The sequence below is a fragment of the Phyllobates terribilis genome, unplaced genomic scaffold, assembly GCF_046119375.1.
Source record: "Phyllobates terribilis strain yellow unplaced genomic scaffold, ASM4611937v1 Scaffold_8__6_contigs__length_399053987, whole genome shotgun sequence".
NCBI lineage: Eukaryota > Metazoa > Chordata > Amphibia > Anura > Dendrobatidae > Phyllobates > Phyllobates terribilis.
Window position 1 is genome coordinate 262,361,493 of NW_027362768.1, and position 20,868 is coordinate 262,382,360.

The following is a 20,868-nucleotide window of genomic DNA, read 5'->3' on the forward strand; positions in this document are numbered from 1 at the left end:
GTGAGACTTGGCACTGTAAATTTCATGGAGCTGCAGCTGGTGGCCATCTTTGCTTCTTCTCAGTTTGCTGTCTTTCTTTCTTTTCTTTCCTCTGTGTTCTGGGGATCTGTGACTCTGGGACTCAGGTACATCTGGGCCCATAACCTGTTAGCAGAGGATTAATCCGCGTGACATCCAGAGTTTAGAACACAGAATGTAGGTTTATTCATATCCAGCATAGGCACAGCATGGAGTCTGGTGTTACTGCAACATGAGGAAATCAAATACATATATAACAACAACACAGGAAGAGAAGGAGGGGGCATCCTGTCTGTGGGAGTTTTTTTTTTTTTTTTAACTAAACTTTGTTAACAACCTCACAATATGCACAACATATGAAACAGCACAGTAGTTGTTGCAATACACATACAGATTAATATGTATTATTCCAACATTACCACAGATGTTGGTACCCCCACTCAATGGTGGCTGTCCCTAGAAGTATCCCTAGGTTAATCCTATAATCAAATATAGTTAGCAATACACATAAGTAAAGATGGTACTCATCTTGTGCTTCAGAACAATCCCCTTGTGCTATTGGAAACTGATATCCCCAACACTACAGCCTCAGGCAATCCATCACAGAGGTCTCAGTCTCGTATCCGACGTGTTTTCCCCTATGGTTATTTTGGTCCATCAGGAGACTTAGTTCAGGCAGTATCATCCACGGCAACAAAAAAGAGGGTGTGTAATCTTCTGGCGTCCTTAAACTCCCGCCAGGAGGGTTATATGCTCGTAGGGGAAACACATTTCCAGTTTCCCATTTCCGGTTTATGCGTCGCTGGAACGCATCATATGTTCCCGACGGTGCATGTCTAATAAAACAATTTACTCTGTTTGGGGATAAGCTTAGTGCATCGCTTTTTTTTCCTCACCTTTATTAATATTATATTTCCTCTCCGCTCCCCTTCACCCACCAATTAGGTTTATCTGTATCACATAGCAATTTTGTATACATATCAGTTTTTTTATACATATTTTAATGGATTAATAAATAAAGATTTATCGTTTAGATACCAGTATATGATTTTTTTCTGTTAGGAATTTGTTTTTATTTGTTGTAATTGAAAGAGTTATCCAGAACTATTTAAATGTGTTTATCATGGGGCTAAGAACAGACAGGCATGTAGTTGCCAACTATCTACCTGCTCTGCCCTGCATCAGCTCAGAGCAATCACAGACGGCTCCTGCCGGTGATTCTTGAAGTTATTCAGCAGGGAGACAGCTGTCAATCAGCATGACACCGGCAGTCATGCCCCATCAACACAGCAGAGCAGAAGAGAAGCCGCTGCCATGTCTACGTGATGTCACCGGAAGCTATCCCATAAGAAAAAAATTAAATAGTCATGAATAACCCCTTTAAAATTTTAGAAATAAGTATATAATAAAGACCAGATACTATAACAATGCACCAGATTTCTCAACCAGCAAAAAATCTGATAAATTTGGTGAATTTTAGGACTTTCCAGTTTAAGTATTTAACTATTAGGACAGCGTCACACCAGCACAAGGCATCCAACGTGAGAGTATCGGATGCGATATGTTAATGACCCTCGGTTCCGGCTCTGCTACCAGCGGGAGCAGAGTGTCATGCTACTGTGCTCTGATTCTCTCGCATGAGAGGATCGCAGCACAGCTGCAGAGGAGACGGAGAAAGTGATTTCTCCATCTTCTCCATGACCTGACTCGCTGTATATCGGACTGCACTGAGCTGATATGCGAGTGCAGTCCAATGTTTCACACACACCCATAGACTTGTATGGGTGCAAGTGATTCGAGTCTCGCTGCAAATCATAGCATACTGCCATTGTTCTCTCATGCCGAATCAGCATGAGAAAATAATCGCAGATCTGCACTGCCCCACAGTATAACACTGGGCCGGGTGCTATGCAATGTTTTATCACATAGAACTCGGCCGTGTTATATGGTAGCGTGACACCGCCATAAGGCTACGTTCCCATAATGAGCTTTTGGTGCGTTTTTGATGTTGTAGAATTTCTGCACCTGTTATTTTAATTAGATTACTTGCGTGTTTTTATTGCATTTTTATGTAGGTTTTTTTTAACCTTCCTTTATTAATATTTTGACCCTACAGTTTTTGTCCCTTGTTTCTATAACATGCTTTAAATAAAGCTCCTTTGTTTTTGACACTTCCTGGCATTTGGCTTTGACAAAACTTTATTGACATACTTAGTTGTGGATTGCATGCAGTTCTGATGCGTTTTCATTGCAGAAACGCACTTAAAACAGATATGGGTTTTTGACATGCAGAATTTCTGCACCTAATGCAAATCTTTGGGGAAATTATGCACATAAAACTCAGCGGACCCACAAGAGAGTTTGACATGCTGCTGATCTCAGACTCGCACCACTGGTCAGTTTACGCTGCATTAAAAAGAAGCACAGAGGGCATCTTTAAATCCTATCCGCTTTGTTGGGACTGTAAAACGCTGCGTTATAGTAGGAACGTAGCCTTGGGCAGGATTAGTAAATATGCCCCAAATGTTTTGCTGTCAGCATATGCATGAATGTTTCTTGATGTTTTGACCTCACTTGCCAAATCATGCACTGTTTTTTGTCTGTGTGGGGTAAAGGACAATGACCTTCCAGTTTTGTAAGGTTTTATTAACCATTTTCTGCCACTGATGAAATAAACAGCTGAAACCTGGCACCGCTCAAGAGTGTTGACTGGTGTTATCAGAAATTCCGTGCCTTTTATAAGACAGCAAGATCTGTGACAAGGGCACACCCTCTCCCCTTGCATGTACAAAAAATCAGTTCAAAACAACATTAATCTCTTGGAGTAGAGCCCGCTTCACATTCAGCAGATGCCAACTGCGTTATACAATGGGCATGTGCCTGTAACAGCAGTGAACAGAGATAGTGATGATAACTCACAATTAGTGATGAGCGAGCATACTCGCAAGTACTCGGTACTCGCCCGAGCATCTTAGTACTCGAGATGCTCGGAGCTCACCAAGTACTTGCGAGATGCTCGGGTCCCCTCCCTGCATGTTTGGCGCTCTTTAGAGCACCAATGAACATGCAGGGATTGCCTGCCACTCATTGTAATGCCGTAGCCATGTTGGGTGTTGCATTACAGTGATTGGCTGGCCGCACAGAGTCATCACGTCTATATCAGACAAGACGCCGCCATGCTCGTCACAGTCACTCCGGAATCAGGCAGTGTAGGGAGAGCTGCTGCTGAGCTAGGGAGAGATTTGCTTGTTTCTAGTTAGTGTAGGTGCACCAAACTATATTAGAGACACATATCCATCTCAACAAACAGTCCTTCTGAGGACTAATCCATCTGCAGAGATATCAGGCAGGCAGTGTATATAGGCAGGCAGGCAGTGTATATAGCAGACTGCAGTGCATATAGCACAAGAGGCTCTATTCCAGTTCTGCCTTCTGCTGCTGTTAGATATTTCTAGACAAAGGCCCAGGAATAATTTTTTTGGGATCTTAATCCTCATTATTTGCTTTAAAAGCAATACAGAGAACACAGTTTTTCTGCGCCATTTGCTTGTTGGCACTGCAGAATACAGCCAGGTCCTTTCCATATTTCAGCACTAAAAATCCAGCTATTTAAAACTGTGGTTTGTCCATCACACGGATCACATATAATTGCACTGAAAATACTGCCATTTTTGGCCTCCATTCATATTTTTTTTAGTGTGTCAGCAAAGTTTTTCACACTGGTTTGTTGTTCAAAATACACTGTGTTCCAAATTATTATGCAAATAATATTTTCTCAGATTTTCCCAAATTACCTATATGAATTGCAGTCATTGTAATTTTCCAGTCAAATAACTATTTGAGTACAATTGAAAGGTTTTTGTACAAACTGCCTATGATAACAGTATATTTAAAAAAAAATAAAAAACTCAAACTGCACTCAAAATGAATGTTCCAAATTATTATGCACAGCAGAGTTTTCAACCTTTTCATTTTAATAAAGAACAAAAAAATGGTCATTTTTGAAATTATAAGCATTATCAGGTTATTACAAATTGAAATCAAACAGTTTTCAACTCAAAACTTTATTCTAGGTGATGTTACATTTGCACATAGGACCGCTTGTTCGAAAGGAGCTTCTGAACTCTCTCGTCCATTGAATTTGTCAGGTTTTGGATGGTTTCTGCTTCAATTGTTTTGCATGAGGACAGAATACCCTCCCAGAGCTGTTGCTTAGATGTGAACTGCCTCCCGCCATCATAGACACTCCTTTTGATGATGCTCCAGAGGTTCTCAATGGGGTTGAGGTCAGGGGAGCACTGGTGCCACACCATAAGTTTGTCCCCTTTTATGCCCATAGCAGCCAGAGATGCAGATGTGTTATGTGCAGCATGAGACGGGGCAACAAACACCCACATCTTCTTGCCCAACCTTCCTGTCCCAATTCCTAGGGGACCGCAGCACACCACTATTGAACCCAGAGCAGTGTCAAAAGGTTGTTGGTTGGATAGCGGATAATGCTTCCAGTCACTTAGCCACCACCACCACCACCCTGTCTTACACATGGTCAAGCCTCAGTAGCCGTGAGTCTGGACCGCATATTCCTCACCCTGATCCTCCTTCCTTCCACCATGCCGAGTGCCCGGTGACAACTGATCCCACACTTGGACACTCTGAAGAGCCGTTCACTTTTCCATTAATAGATTCGGGCCTCTCGCCCAGTCCACTTGAAGCGGGGCAAGAAAAGATTGCATGTAGTGATGCCCAAATATTTGAGCAGCCACTGTAAACACGAAGGCGAGGGTGGGAAAGTGTCACAAGAGGTGGACGATGATGAGACACAATTGCCAGAAAGTCAGGAGGAGGACCAGGGTGCGGAAGCGGAAGACGAGGTGGTCGATGATATAGTAACTGACCCAACCTGGCAGGAGGACATGCAGAGAGAGGATAGCAACACACAGGGGGAGGAAGGCAGAGCACCCCAACAGGCAGGAAGAAGCAGTGTGGTGGCCACAGACAGAAGGCAGGCAGCCGTTCCCCGTAACTCAAACACAAAGGAAGTTGCCAGAACAAATGTTAGGTCTTCCCGAATCTGGTTGTTTTTTAAAGACTCTGCCGATAACCCTAAAAAGGCCATTTGCACCACCTGCCAGGCCAGCATCAGCAGGGGTGGCAAAAATAGCAGCGTGACCACCACCAGCATGATCAGGCACATGGTAGCAAAGCACCCGACTTTGTGGGCTGAACCCCAGGGTCCAGAAACAGTGTCTGCGGGTGGCACTATTGCTTCTTCCGTTATTGTGCATGCAAGCCAATCCCCTGTCCATGGTGCATGCGAAGATGCCTCCTACCCTGCACCTGTCTTTTCACACTCTCAAGTAGCAGCATCAAGAAGCACATTCATGTCCTTGTCCCAGCGCAGCGTTCAGTTGTCCATATCCCAGTCCTTTGAATGCAAGTGCAAATACGCAGCCAATGCCCCACAGGCCACACTACTAAATTCCCATATTTCACGACTCCTTGCCCTCGAATTGTTGCCTTTTAGGCTCATGGAGACGGAAGCATTCTGCAACCTGATGGCGGCGGCCGTCCCTCGGTACTTGGTCCCCAACCGCCACTATTTCTCCCGGTGTGCCGTCCCTGCATTACACAAGCACGTGTCCCAAAACATTAGCCGTGCCCTCAACAATGCAGTTACCGGGAAAGTCCACCTAGCCACGGACACGTGGACAAGTGCTTGTGGGCAGGGACGGTACATCTCGCTGATGGCACACTGGGTTAACATAGTGGGAGCCGGGACCCAGTCGGAACTTGGGATGGAACACGTCCTCCCGACGCCAAGGATTGTGAGCCCTAGGTTAATCAGGGTTGCTCGCACAGTCTACAGCTCCTGCACCTCATCCTCCTCAGCCTCCTGCTCCTCTTCAGCCTCCGAAAATGACCACATCAGTCACAAGTTGGAAGCACTGCAGCACTGCCTCGGCCAAGCAGCAACAGACTGTGCTGAAACTAAAATGCTTAGGTGACAAACCGCACAATGCTTAAGAGTTGTGGACAGCTCTGAAAGAGCAGGCAGATCTGTGACTCACACCGCTGAACCTAGAGCCAGGCATGGTCGTGTGTGACAATGGCCAGAACCTGGTGGCGTCTCTGAGGTGAGGCGAGCTCACACACGTACCATGCCTGGCCCATGTGCTTAACCTCGTGGTTCAGCGGTTTCTCAAATCCTACTCAGAGCTGCCAGATTTGCTTGTTAAAGTACGCTACCTGTGTGCCCATTTTAGAAAGTCACCTACAGCTTCCGCTGCGCTTGCCGTGTTTCAGCAGCGTTTGCAGCTTCCGGCTCACAGACTGGTGTGTGATGTCCCCACGTGTTGGAACTCTACAATGTAGATGTTGGGAAGGATTTGTGAGCAGAAGAGGGCAGTTGTTGAGTACCAGCATCAACAAGGCCGTTGGTATTCAGTTCAGACTCCACACATAAGACCTCAGGAGTGGACATGGATGTCAGACATATGTACCATCCTCCAAAACTTTGAGGACTCCACCAAGATGGTGAGCGGTGATAACACCATAATTAGCGTCACCATCCCACTTCTCTGTCTTCTGAAATGCTCTCTGCTCACAATCAAAGAGGATGCATTTCAGGCAGAGCATGATGAGATGGAGCAAGGAACCATACAGGGTGATTAGACACAGCCCAGCCTCATCTCATCCCAACGTGGATTGGGTGACAATGAGGAAGAGGAGGAGGAGGAGGAAGAACAAGAGCTAGTTTCATGAGCTATAGACGGTACTACCTGCACAGCTGTCATACCGTCTGTTCAGTGTGGATGGCCGGAGGACAGAGAAAATGAGGAGAACATGGTCTGTCATCCTCTTGGTGAGGACACGGAAGTCTTGCCTGTTAGCAGTCTGGCACGCATGGCTGAGTTTATGTTACGCTGCCTTTCCCATGACCCTCGCGTTCTCAAAATTTTGGGTGACAGTCATTACTGGTTGGTGACACTTCTAGACCCGCGCTACAAGGAGAACTTTATATCTCTTATTCCTGAGGCGGACAGGTCTACAAAAATGGGGCTGTACCAGAAGACCCTTGTTGCGGAACTATTAAAAAAATTCCAATCTGAAAATGCTGGCGGCAGAGGTCAACGTTCGTTGGACAAACAAGGAGTACAGGTGAGAGAGACACAACTTCAATCCAGCAGAGGCAGGGGAACACTGCCAAAGTTCTGGGAGAATTTTCTCAGTCCCTCCCATCTCACAAGCTCTGAGGCGCGGGGTACTCTCACAAGGAGTGCAAAGTTTGGGAAGATGCTGAGGGAGTACCTTTCAGACCGTACCAACGTCCTCCATGATTCCCCTGTGCCTTATAATTATTGGGTATCCAAGCTGGATACGTGGAATGAACTGGCTCTCTATGCCTTGGAGGTCCTGGCCTGCCCTGCCGCCAGCGTTTTATCAGAGCGGGTTTTTAGTGCCGCTGGTGGAATTATAACTGATAAGCGCATCCGCCTGTCAACTGAAAATGCTGACAGGCTGACTCTTAAAAAAATGAACAAGGACTGGATTCGGCCAGACTTCTCAAAACGACCGAATGATAGCAGCGTAACATAAACTCAAATCCAGTGTCTTTTTTTGGGAGGTGTATTCCCATGCACCTCATCATACCCACACATGGGTATACGCTTCCTGATTTTGGCTATTTGCTCTTGTCCTCCTCCTTCTCCTCATCCTCCACCACCATATTGTAATGCACACGCCCGGGCTAAGCGGCGTGTGCGTGTGATTCCACTGGACCGTGCCGGAGAGTGAATGCCTGGAGGGGCGTAACTAGGTATTCACCCGATCCGACCAGGGTCGCACGACGGCATACGACGCCAGTGCACCAAGGAGGAACCGAGCAGAGGGACCAGGTGCTACTCCAGGACAGACCCCGGACACGGCTGTTGACCCACACAGGGGAATACAGGAACAGACTGGTTAGGCTGGCACACAGACTGGTGGGAATAGGCAGGCACGACTGGTATGCAGGCAGGTGGGTATGCAGGCAGGGGGGTACAGGCAAGCATGGCTAGAGTGCAGACAGGAAGGCACTAGCAGGTAGGAACACAGGCGGGATAGGACCCAGTACACACTGGGACTCAGGAACAGAACCACAGATGTGGCGGACAAACACAGCAGAGTGAGGCCGCCCAGAGAGGTGAGCAAGAGCAGAGCAGGACGAGGCCGCCTGGAGCGGTGAGCAAGAGCAGGACGAGACCGCCTGGAGCGGTGAGCAAGAGCAGAGCAGGACGAGACCGCCTGGAGCGGTGAGCAGGAGCAGAGCAGGACGAGACCGCCTGGAGCGGTGAGCAAGTGCAGAGCAGGACGAGACCGCCTGGAGCGGTGAGCAAGAGCAGAGCAGGACGAGACCGCCTGGAGCGGTGAGCAAGAGCAGAGCAGGACGAGACCGCCTGGAGCGGTGAGCAAGAGCAGAGCAGGACGAGACCGCCTGGAGCGGTGAGCAAGAGCAGAGCAGGACGAGACCGCCAGGAGCGGTGAGCAAGAGCAGAGCAGGACGAGACCGCCAGGAGCGGTGAGCAAGAGCAGAGCAGGACGAGACCGCCAGGAGCGGTGAGCAAGAGCAGAGCAGGACGAGACCGCCAGGAGCGGTGAGCAAGAGCAGAGCAGGACGAGACCGCCTGGAGCGGTGAGCAAGAGCAGAGCAGGACGAGACAGGGCTCTGTTCACACGGAACAGACAGGAAGGGAAAGGCAGAGCCAGATACCCACAGGGTACTTGCAGTGAAGTAGCGAGTGGACCACAAACTCACAAACGGGAGTACAGAGACAACAAGCAGGAGTTAGGTACGAGTTCAGACTCTGCAGAAAAAGGAAAGGAACGGACATAGAGGCAAAACAGGTAAAGGATAGGAGAGAGTTCAGACTGGAACTGAGTGTACGGAAGAGACCGACACTGCAGCGGGATACAGGAGCGGGTCTGGGAATACGGCCCCCAGAGAGGCGGGACGAACAGGCAAGGAGCGTGTTCAGACAGGACAGACAAGATACAGGAGTGGGTCTAGGTAATCGGCCCCTAGAAGGCGGGAGGAACAGGCTAGGAGCGTGTTCAGACAGGACAGACAAGATACAGGAGCGGGTCTGGGTAATCGGCCCCTAGAAGGCGGGAGGAACAGGCTAGGAGCGTGTTCAGACAGGACAGACAAGATACAGGAGCGGGTCTAGGTAATCGGCCCCTAGAAGGCGGGAGGAACAGGCTAGGAGCGTGTTCAGACAGGCCTGGAAATACAGCCTCCAGGATAGGCAGACAAGAGAAACACAGAACGGGACCTGGCACCTTCAGAGTGCAAGCACACACTGAATGAAACACAATGCTCAGGCAGGGATTGATTGGAGCAGCTGGGTTATATACCAGGTGACAGACAGCAATAGGCTGAGGACGCACAAGGGGTGTGACCCACAGCAGGTACAAAAAGCAGGAAGTGATCGGGCGCCGCCCTTAAGCAGCAGAAACAGACACAAACAGACAGCATGGAGGGAAGCCAGAGAGACATTCTGGACTGGAGATCAAGTGCGCGCTCTTGCACAGTGGGAGATGGACCACCATGCAAGGGCGCCGCCAGGTATGTTACAGTACCCCCCCTTACGCCCCCTCTTCTTCAGGCCTGCCAGAATCTTCCGCAGGGAATTCGAGGGCCAATCCTTCACTTTAAGGAGATCACTCCCACTGCCCGCAGGAAAAACTGGTCTCATCTGGTTAGCTAGGATGCTACCTCCTATCCAGCCATGCTCAGCAACAGACGAAACGGGTGGAGTACCAGGAACAGCACACAAGGAAGTCTCTCTCCACATATTTTCAGGTGGCACCCCAGAGGGTACACGAGAGAACTGGAAGTCCTCCACCGGGTTGGAGGGGAGCAGAGACTTGGGGGTAAACTCTGCTTCAAGGTACATCTTGTCAAGCTCACAGGAAGAAATAGACGGGTTATCAGGTACAGGATGAGGAAAAATCACTGTCTCTTTGTTATCTGGTGGTACCCCGGAGGATTCAGGAAACAACTGGAGGTCCTCCGCCGGGTCAGAAGAGTGCAGAGGCTCGGGGAAAACATCTGCTTCAGAGTACACTAGGTCGGACTCACTGGACGAAGCAGGCGAGGTATCGGGTACCGAGTATAGGAAAGTCTCTGTCCATTCACCACCAGGTGGCACCCCGAGGGGTTCTGGAGAAAACTGGAGGTCCTCCGCCCGGTTGGAGGGGTGTAAAGACTCGGGAGTAACCTCTGCTTCGGAGTACACTAGGTTGGACTTACTGGACGAAGCGAGCGAGGTATCAGGTGCAGAGTATAGGAGAGTCTCTGTCCTTTCGCTACCAGGTAGCACCCCGAAGGGTTCTGGAGACAACTGGAGGTCCTCCGCCTGGTCAGAGGGGTGTAGAGACTCATGGGTAACCTCTGCTTCAGAGTACACTAGGTTGGACTCACTGGAGGAAGCGAGCGAGGTATCAGGTACAGAGTATAGGAGAGTCTCTGTCCTTTCGCTACCAGGTAGCACCCCGAAGGGTTCTGGAGACAACTGGAGGTCCTCCGCCTGGTCAGAGGGGTGTAGAGACTCATGGGTAACCTCTGCTTCAGAGTACACTAGGTTGGACTCACTGGACGAAGCGAGCGAGGTATCAGGTACAGAGTATAGGAGAGTCTCTGTCCTTTCGCTACCAGGTAGCACCCCGAAGGGTTCTGGAGACAACTGGAGGTCCTCCGCCTGGTCGGAGGGGTATAGAGACTCGGGGGTATCTACCACTTTGGGGTACCCATTGTCAGGCTCACAGGACGGAGCGGACAAAGTATCGAGTACCAGGAGTAGAGAAGTCTCTCTCCATTTGTCATCGAGTGGTATCCCGGAGGATTCAGGAGGCAACTGGGGGTCCTCCGCCAGGTAGTAGAGGTGCACAGACTCTGAGGTAATCACAGCTTCGGAGCATCCTTGGACATTCACACCGGTTAAAGTGGGTGAAGCATCTGATGCCGGGTGCAGGAAGTTCTCCTGTGTGGAGTCTGGATGGGCAGCAATCTCTTCGGGCAGGAGAACTGGTGCACTACCCACGCACATTACCCGTTGGGGCTTCTCCGGGATACAGGGAGATGACGCTTCAGTAGGGACTTCAAGGTTGGGGTCAGGAGGTCTCAGGGAGGACAGACCCTGGCGTGACAGCTTGCCTCTATGTCTAGCACATCTGGACTGCCTCTTGAGGTTGGGAGAAGTATTCCGAGAGCGTAGTCACCCTGTGAGGAGTCTGGGTGGGCAGTAGTCTCATTGGGCTGGAGGACTATTGCGCTACCCACACACATTACCCATCGGGGCTGCTCCGGGATATTGGGAAGTGAAGCTTCAGCAGGAGCCTCCGGGTTAGGATCATCGAAGACCATTAGAAAGGCTACCAGGAAGGCCATTATGTCCAGGACGATAGGATCCTGTGTTTCCCATAGGGGGTTGATCCATTCCAAGGCATCACCCGCTAGGTTAGACATAATGAATGCCACCTTAACCCGATCGGTGGGAAAACATAGAGGGTAGAACTTGAAGTGTAGCATGCATTGCTCCACAAATGCACGACTTTGTCTTGGATCCCCATAGTAACGTGGCGGATCCGCAGGAACGAGAGCAGATAGATCCATCTGGACGGGTGCGTAATTAGCCAGGAACTCAGCTAAAGAAAAAAAAATTGTATTTATTTATTTTTAATGCATGTATTCGCTGGAAAACGTCTCAGAGAGCGAAGGCCGTGGGGCTCAACGGGAACCATGGCCTGAGCATGCTGTAATGCACACGCCCGGGCTAAGCGGCGTGTGCGTGTGATTCCACTGGACCGTGCCGGAGAGTGAATGCCTGGAGGGGCGTAACTAGGTATTCACCCGATCCGACCAGGGTCGCACGACGGTATACGACGCCAGTGCACCAAGGAGGAACCGAGCAGAGGGACCAGGTGCTACTCCAGGACAGACCCCGGACACGGCTGTTGACCCACACAGGGGAATACAGGAACAGACTGGTTAGGCTGGCACACAGACTGGTGGGAATAGGCAGGCACGACTGGTATGCAGGCAGGTGGGTATGCAGGCAGGGGGGTACTGGCAAGCACGGCTAGAGTGCAGACAGGAAGGCACTAGCAGGTAGGAACACAGGCGGGATAGGACCCAGTACACACTGGGACTCAAGAACAGAACCACAGATGTGGCGGACAAAACAGCAGAGTGAGGCCGCCCAGAGAGGTGAGCAAGAGCAGAGCAGGACGAGGCCGCCTGGAGCGGTGAGCAAGAGCAGAGCAGGACGAGACCGCCTGGAGCGGTGAGCAAGAGCAGAGCAGGACGAGACCGCCTGGAGCAGTAAGCAAGAGCAGAGCAGGACGAGACCGCCTGGAGCGGTGAGCAAGTGCAGAGCAGGACGAGACCACCTGGAGCGGTGAGCAAGAGCAGAGCAGGACGAGACCGCCTGGAGCGGTGAGCAAGAGCAGAGCAGGAAGAGACCGCCTGGAGCGGTGAGCAAGAGCAGAGCAGGACGAGACCGCCTGGAGCGGTGAGCAAGAGCAGAGCAGGACGAGACCGCCTGGAGCGGTGAGCAAGAGCAGAGCAGGACGAGACCGCCTGGAGCAGTGAGCAAGAGCAGAGCAGGACGAGACCGCCTGGAGCGGTGAGCAAGAGCAGAGCAGGACGAGACCGCTTGGAGCGGTGAGCAAGAGCAGAGCAGGACGAGACCGCCTGGAGCGGTGAGCAAGAGCAGAGCAGGACGAGACCGCCTGGAGCGGTGAGCAAGAGCAGAGCAGGACAAGACCGCCAGGAGCGGTGAGCAAGAGCAGAGCATGACGAGACCGCCAGGAGCGGTGAGCAAGAGCAGAGCAGGACGAGACCGCCTGGAGCGGTGAGCAAGAGCAGAGCAGGACGAGACAGGGCTCTGTTCACACGGAACAGACAGGAAGGGAAAGGCAGAGCCAGATACCCACAGGGTACTTGCAGTGAAGTAGCGAGTGGACCACAAACTCACAAACGGGAGTACAGAGACAACAAGCAGGAGTTAGGTACGAGTTCAGACTCTGCAGAAAAAGGAAAGGAACGGACATAGAGGCCAAACAGGTAAAGGATAGAAGAGAGTTCAGACTGGAACTGAGTGTACGGAAGAGACCGACACTGCAGCGGGATACAGGAGCGGGTCTGGGAATACGGCCCCCAGAGAGGCGGAACGAACAGGCAAGGAGCGTGTTCAGACAGGACAGACAAGATACAGGAGCGGGTCTAGGTAATCGGCCCCTAGAAGGCGGGAGGAACAGGCTAGGAGCGTGTTCAGACAGGACAGACAAGATACAGGAGCGGGTCTAGGTAATCGGCCCCTAGAAGGCGGGAGGAACAGGCTAGGAGCGTGTTCAGACAGGCCTGGAAATACAGCCTCCAGGATAGGCAGACAAGAGAAACACAGAACGGGACCTGGCACCTTCAGAGTGCAAGCACACACTGAATGAAACACAATGCTCAGGCAGGGATTGATTGGAGCAGCTGGGTTATATACCAGGTGACAGACAGCAATAGGCTGAGGACGCACAAGGGGTGTGACCCACAGCAGGTACGAAAAGCAGGAAGTGATCGGGCGCCGCCCTTAAGCAGCAGAAACAGACACAAACAGACAGCATGGAGGGAAGCCAGAGAGACATTCTGGACTGGAGATCAAGTGCGCGCTCTTGCACAGTGGGAGATGGACCACCATGCAAGGGCGCCGCCAGGTATATTACACATATCACCAGGGTGACTGTGGACCGTGATGCAACACCCACATAATTTTTTTAAAGGGTGTTTATGATGCCCGTAAAAAAAAAATTTTATGCAGTATGTTCATGTATACCCCCCAGGGGTAAATGTTTGTCAGCCCATACACTTAGTACATGGGCATTACAAGTATAGGAGACCCACTCCTTTCTAATGGGAACATTTTTTATGAGGCCTTCCTCCACGTCTCTTCCAAGGGGCATTGGAGTGCCTCCCAATTTTTGGAAGCACTTGCAGTCACTGCATAGGCAAACACAATGGGAGACCTACTTCCTAATAATGGGAACATTGTTTTCAGGAGGCCCTCTGACCTACACGTTTCTTCCTAGGGGCATTGGAGTGCTTCCAAATTTTTGGCAACCCTTGCATTCACTGCATAGGCAAACACAATGGGAGACCCACTTCCTAATAATGGGAACATTGTTTTCAGGAGGCCCTCCTCTAAGTCTCTTCAAAGAGGTATTGGGGTGCGTCCAAATTTTGGGCAACCCTGCCACTCACTGCATACGCAATAACAGTATAGGAGACCCACTCTTTAGTAATGGGTACAATAAAACATAGCCAGCTGATGGCTCTCTAAGAATAGTGAGGGCCGACCGCTGGCCCTTTAAGAAAAGTAAAGGTCACCTGATGGCCCTATAAAAATAGGCTTTGTGACTTTCAGAGTCCCTTCTTCATAAATGAAACATGATGTGTGTGATGATATCTCACACACCACATGGCCAGATAAGGTTGTAAAATGTTAAAATGACATTTCATGGTGTATGCATTTGTCACGGTTGAAAGCAATGCAAAAGTGAAAAACCGCATCAAAAACGCTACGTATGAACATAGCCCAAGGTGTGGAGGAGGATTTTTGTCTTTGGTCATTTATTTTGCTTTATATACAAGTCATTACCCTGGAAAGCATGTTCCTTAACATATTTCCCAGGAAAATCCATTTTGTTTTTGTTTTTGTATGTTTTATTGTGAGTCCGTAAAAGTGGCGTAATACCTCTGACAACGTTGTTGAGAGCAGTGACCTGGGAGTCAGAAATGCTTCCAAGGGTCATCCCCATGCTGTTCCCATGTCATTTGAGCACTTTTCCCATCGATTTGGGCAATTTTTAGGCCCTCTGCAGACCGCCGGGGGAGCTGTCTGAAAAATGCTCAAACTTCCCATAAAGTTACATTGGGCTCGTTGCTCGGATCGAGTACCCGAGTATTCAAATGTGCTCGACCCGAGCATTGAGCACCTGAGCATTTTAGTGCTCGCCCATCACTAATGACGATTAACCGTTTAGATGTCACTGTCAATGACTGACTGAAAGTAACATTTTAATTGCCCCAACTGCAGGATGCCAATGGGTTAACATGCATCTTGGGGCTTGGAGTCAGCCATCACTGCCATCTTGGTACGCCTGTGAAGTCCAGACCATTATTTACAATATATGCTGAAGTGCTGTGGTATTGAAGTATACAGGACAAGTGATCAAAGGATCAATGATTGAAGTCCCCTAGGAAAGCTAAAAAATTAAAGTAAGAATTAGAAAATGTAAAAAATATTTATAAAAATGTAATAGCCTACCTTCTCCACATCTATATGTACTAATGTATTCATAGAGAGGGTAGGCATGCCTCCTAACTTTCAAGGAAGAGAAAGAGGGAACAACCGTGTGTGTGTGTGGGGTGCACATTTTATCCATGCCCCTAGACACACCCACGCCACACCCATTTACCATTTATTTCTAAAAGAAAATGCAGTTTTTTTACATGTGTTTTTTTAGGTTCCACATAAAAGCCTCTAGAGAAAAAAAGCACAACACATCCACAGTTCTGCATCGTCTTTATACGCATAGTGTGCACAGTTTTCATGAAATCACATCCACTTTCCTTGTACAGTTAAACGGAGCAGAATTTCTGTGTAAAAAAATGCAGCAGAAAAAACGCAGCATTTTGGCTGCATGTGAACAAGGTCTAAATGTCCAAACAAAGTGGATGTGATTTCATGAAAACTCCTGCCCTTTTGTACTGTGCGACCTTGTTACATTCATGGCTTTACTGCCTTCCTGCAATGATAGAGGTTGTGGGTTCAATTACCAGAGAGATCAGATCACAAGAAGATGGCATTTTTGTAATTGCTTTTTATTATTTTTTTAGTAATCTAAGGGAAGAGTCAGGCGGCCATATAACTCGGATGAGGATTGTAATGCTGTCATGCTCGGGTCATTCAGAGTATTACATAATGATCTTTGTCCGAATTATATGATCGTCTGACTCTTGCCTTATAGGAAGAAAAAAAAATCTTTTATTTTCCCTTTGGAATGCAGGTACATAGAAATACACTGCTATATAGAGATGTATCTCTCTGAACCAGTATAATCTGCCTGTGGGTTCAGATTCTGCAATGCGCTTTAACTATAGAAAATCCTCCCAGGAATGTCAGTGGCTGTGGCTCATTGCTTTAGCTACAGCCTTCAATGGTACACATAGTGTGATCGATTGCTGGGAGACCAGATCACAGGAAAAGAAGATAATTGTTTATTTAAATAATGTAAGTGTATGCAGAGCAGAGATCTCGGTCCCAGCCTCCGAGGAGGAGAAGCTACAGAGTGATGAAGATGTGAGAGACAACGTCGCGTGGAGAGAAAAGAAATGAGTATTGGAAGTCGGGACAAGTCCCTGATGTATCAAGACTGAACACTCAAATCGGGACAGTCTCGCTGAATCCTGGATGGTTGGAAGCTATGAGGGTAGGTTATAAGTGACATGAACCTTTCCCACTATTCCCTTGAACATTGACCTCACACTACATGGCCACTGATGTCTCATCCTGAATCTAATGTTGAAGAGGGCACTGCATTCAGTGCTAGTTTTACAAAAACTGTGGCCCTGGGCAAAATTAAAAGTAGAGCCCCAAATGCTAAAGATTGCACTGTCACATAGAAACACTAATGTTGCATTTAAAGGTGATTTATGGAGATTAAATGAGCACTGATTGACTATATACAATTTGATTGTTACTCGGTTGTTCACATGGGCCAATGAACAATGAGAGGACAGAACGATCACTAATACGATCATTGTGTCCCCATATACATTATCATGTTATTATCGGTACATCACCTGTTAACACTGATTCGTTCGCCGGGCTTGTTTGGGTGCTGCTGCGCTGCTTGTGTGCTCAACATTTTAAAAAATGTGCCCCCTCCAACCCAAAGTAGAATGAGGGGAGCTTACCATCTTATAGTCCAAAGACAGAGTAAATGTAATAAAAATTCCTTAAAGAGGACTTAATATTGAGTTTATTCTTATGATTGAGAGTGAGACAGTTCTATTTAACTTTTTATGATGCAGTTTTACTACTCGGAGGTTAAATTATGAATAAATGAATGTATTGCTTAGAGGCCAAGTTCACACATCGTGGATTTCCAATATGGATTTGCCACGGCATATCTGCAGCAATTTACCGTGTAATAAAAGTAGATGGTTTCAAAATGACAGTCACACATTGTTTAAAAAATCCCCTTGAAAATGAAAGCATGGCGCGGAACTCAAACCTGCAGCATGCTCATTATTATGCAACTTTCTTTTACACTGCGGGGACAGCCTGTAGATTGTAGACAGGATTACTTAAAAAAATTCAGTAGATTGAGAAATTGTCTACTCCCAGACTGCAATACACAACAGCACCACTGGGTGGCCACATATAGACACACAACACGCATAGTCAGAAATCATGTTATTTTTCAAAGCTGAGAGTCTCATGCTATGCTACACATTTAGGGCAATGTAACCAAGAAGAAAGGTAAGGAAGGACATACATGTATTTTAGGAAGCCTTTCTTTCCTTTTCACTATTGTGCATGCACAGAAGTCTGCAGGGTACATGTGTCTGTCCAGTAATAGCACATACAAGTACTATGCTCATATTGTACCTGATTAAATGTTACTGTAGGATTTCTGTTGTCTACTTGCAGAATGTTACCAAGAAATGGAAGACCTCTGGGACCCGGAGGAAAGTGTGATCCATTCTTCCTGCTCTTCACAAAGTCCAAGAGGAAAAGGCCAACTATGAATATAACGCCCAATAAAAATACATTGGAAAACAATAGTGAGATAAACTCCGCCATCTCCTCTCTGTGCTACGTCTACTCGATCTTACTACTAGTACTCGCTCACAGATCTTGCTGCACAAGTGTGGAAAAGAATTCTCCGTTTGGAATCGGATTAGAAGTCTATAAAAACTGTAATAAGCAGTGAACAGCTCCCCTGGATCCGCCCTTATATCATAGCTGCCAACTGTCCCAGAGTGACCAGGACTCCTGAGCCAAAACAGGTGGGATCTATACAAACCATGGCATAAAGAGGGCAATCCAGGACATGCAGGGCTGTTCTGAAATGCGTCAGGGACTCGGAGTGCTCCTAGGAAGGCCAGGGGTGGGGTTGGTAACTATTGTATTCTAAACTCCCACAGATCCACTTACAGGGGGAGAACACACAGAAAGGCTTGCTCTCTGCAGCTTCAGATATACACAATGCAAGCACTGACAAACCCCATGCATACAGGCTCAGCTGGCCTTAGGCTGAATGGTATCCTGTGTAAATTTGCCTCTTGGTACCCCCACCCCATAGTTTACTCAGCACACATGAGCGGGCGCGCTTGTACAGGTGAAAATCCAGTGCACAGTGTATGGAACTGTGGTTTGATTCACTTCTTGATACCGCAGGATCTGCAAACAGCTGAATATAGAGGTGACAGGTGTCAGACCTACAAACAATCTGATATTAATGATCTATCCAAAGGATAAAGATATTCCATCAATATCCAATTACTGGACAACCCCTTTAAGCTTTTTGACAAGTACATGCTTTGCCATCCTGATTTCCATGCAGCCTTCTCTATACCTCTCTGCTCCTATATACTAATGGCACGTGACCCAACTTACACCAGCTACCCCCCACTTTCATTTATGACCTTGTTTACTCAACCTTTTAGTATCCAGCATCTGGATCAGCCTTAATCAGCTGATCAAGATGAGCACAGACCACTCCCATCTGGTTCACAGCTGAATGCATTCAGTTACAAATATATTGTGAGTCAGGAGTCTGTGTCAAACTTTAGTCTGTGTCCATCACCTTAAGTGTCCATTGCTTAAGTGTGAGAAATATTAATTAATTCTGAATTGAATCTGAAGTGAACTGAAGGTAACTGGATACTAAGTCACAGTAAACAATGTTTGTGTTTGTTTTCACTCTCACCCCCTTAATCCTTCACCTTTTCCAACCACCCCTAATCCCTACACCAAGTAAGGAACTCTTCATCTCTCCCTCCATTCTCCCCACCCATCTCACCTCCTCCTCAGAGCTACTCCTCAACATACAATCCTTTGCCTCCAAACACAGACAGCCACCTCATGCCCTCTCCTGCTCCCACCTACTAACGCTTTCTCTGCTCCTCCTTACTGCCGGCGACATCTCTCCAAATCCTGGCCCTCCTCACCACATCCCCACAATCACTTCCAACTCCTACCCATGATCTATCCCAAACTCTCGTAACCCTTTTATCCTTATACCCATCCGCCCAGCCCCCGATTCCCCAGTCCCACTAACAGGAGCTCTATGGAACGCTCGCTCCGTCTGCAACAAACTTTCCTACCTTCACGACCTCTTCATCACCAACAAGTTTTCCTTCCTCGGCATCACTGAAACCTGGCTCACCCCCTCTGACACGGCCTCTCCTGCTGCACTTTCGTACGGCGGATTCCACCTCTCCCATACCCCCCGCCCCACCGGCAAGCACGGTGGAGGAATAGGTTTCCTCCTCTCAGATAACTGCTCCTTCACCCATATCCCACTGCCACCCTCAATTACTCTCCCCTCTTTTGAAGTGCACTGCGTGCGCCTCTACTCCCCCTCCAACCTCCAACTGGCTGTCATCTACCGCCCCCCAGGATCAGCCACCATTTTCTTTGACCACTACACCACTTGGCTACTTCATTTCTTCTCCGTTGACATCCCCACTATCCTCATGGGCGACTTCAACATCCCCATTGACACTTCCCTCTCAGCCGCCTCTAAGCTTCTATCCCTCACTTCCTCCTTTGGTCTTACCCAGTGGTCTTCCACACCCACCCACAAAGACAGCCACACGCTGGACCTCATCTTTACTCGCCTCTGTTCCCTATCTAACCTCTCTAACTCACATCTCCCTCTCTCTGACCACAACCTACTTACATTCTGTACCCTCTCCTCTCCAGGGCAACAATCCCCACTTCACAAACTTGCATACCCTCTCGAAGAAATCTCAAACACCTTGACCTACACTCACTCTCTAAATCCCTTCTCCCTCTTACAGACAATAGTTCCTTACATGATGCAGATGTTGCTGCCACTTTATACAACACCACAACAGCTGCAGCTCTCGATTCGGTCGTCCCCCTCACACATACCAAAGCTTGCACAATCAACAGACAACCCTGGCACACCAGCCTAACTAAAGAACTGTGACGGGCCTGCAGGGTTGCTGAGTGTAGATGGAAAAGGTCCCACTCCAATGAGCACTTCATCGCATTCAAACAGTCCCTCACTACCTTCAAGTTCACACTCACTGCAGCAAAACAAACATACTTCTCATCTCTCATATCCTCCCTGTCTCACAACCCCAAACAACTATTCAACACCTTCAATTCTCTCCTCCGTCCCCCAGTGCCTCCATCCTCTCCTCTTATTTCAGCTGAAGACTTTGCCACATTCTTCAAACAGAAGATTGACACCATCAGACAAAGCTTTTGCCTAAAGCCCCCACAGCCCCTCCCCACACCTACTCAACCCTCCTCCTCCAAAACCACATTCTCCACCATTACGGAAGATCAACTTTCCTCTTTACTCTCCAAATCACACCTCACCACCTGTAAACTTGACCCAATACCATCCCACCTCATCCCAAACCTTACCACTATATTCATCCCAGCCCTAGCCCACCTCTTCAACTTGTCACAAACAACTGGTGTCTTCCCCTCATGCTTCAAACATGCCTCAATCACACCCATCCTCAAAAAGCCCTCCCTTGACCCATCCTCT

The 20,868-nt window shown here is 48.5% G+C and overlaps 1 protein-coding gene across 1 annotated transcript in view; it reads right to left on the minus strand.

Annotated features, from left to right (window-relative positions):
• Positions 1 to 18,163, minus strand: part of LOC141157212 (cytochrome P450 2D15-like) — a 267,789-nt gene extending 249,626 nt beyond the window's left edge. The window contains exon 1 of the mRNA XM_073644201.1: positions 17,724 to 18,163. Within this exon, the coding sequence (XP_073500302.1) occupies positions 17,724 to 17,918 (195 nt within the window). The 5' untranslated portion in view covers positions 17,919 to 18,163. The remainder of the gene's footprint in view (positions 1 to 17,723) is intronic.
• Between the last annotated feature and the right edge of the window lie 2,705 nt (positions 18,164 to 20,868).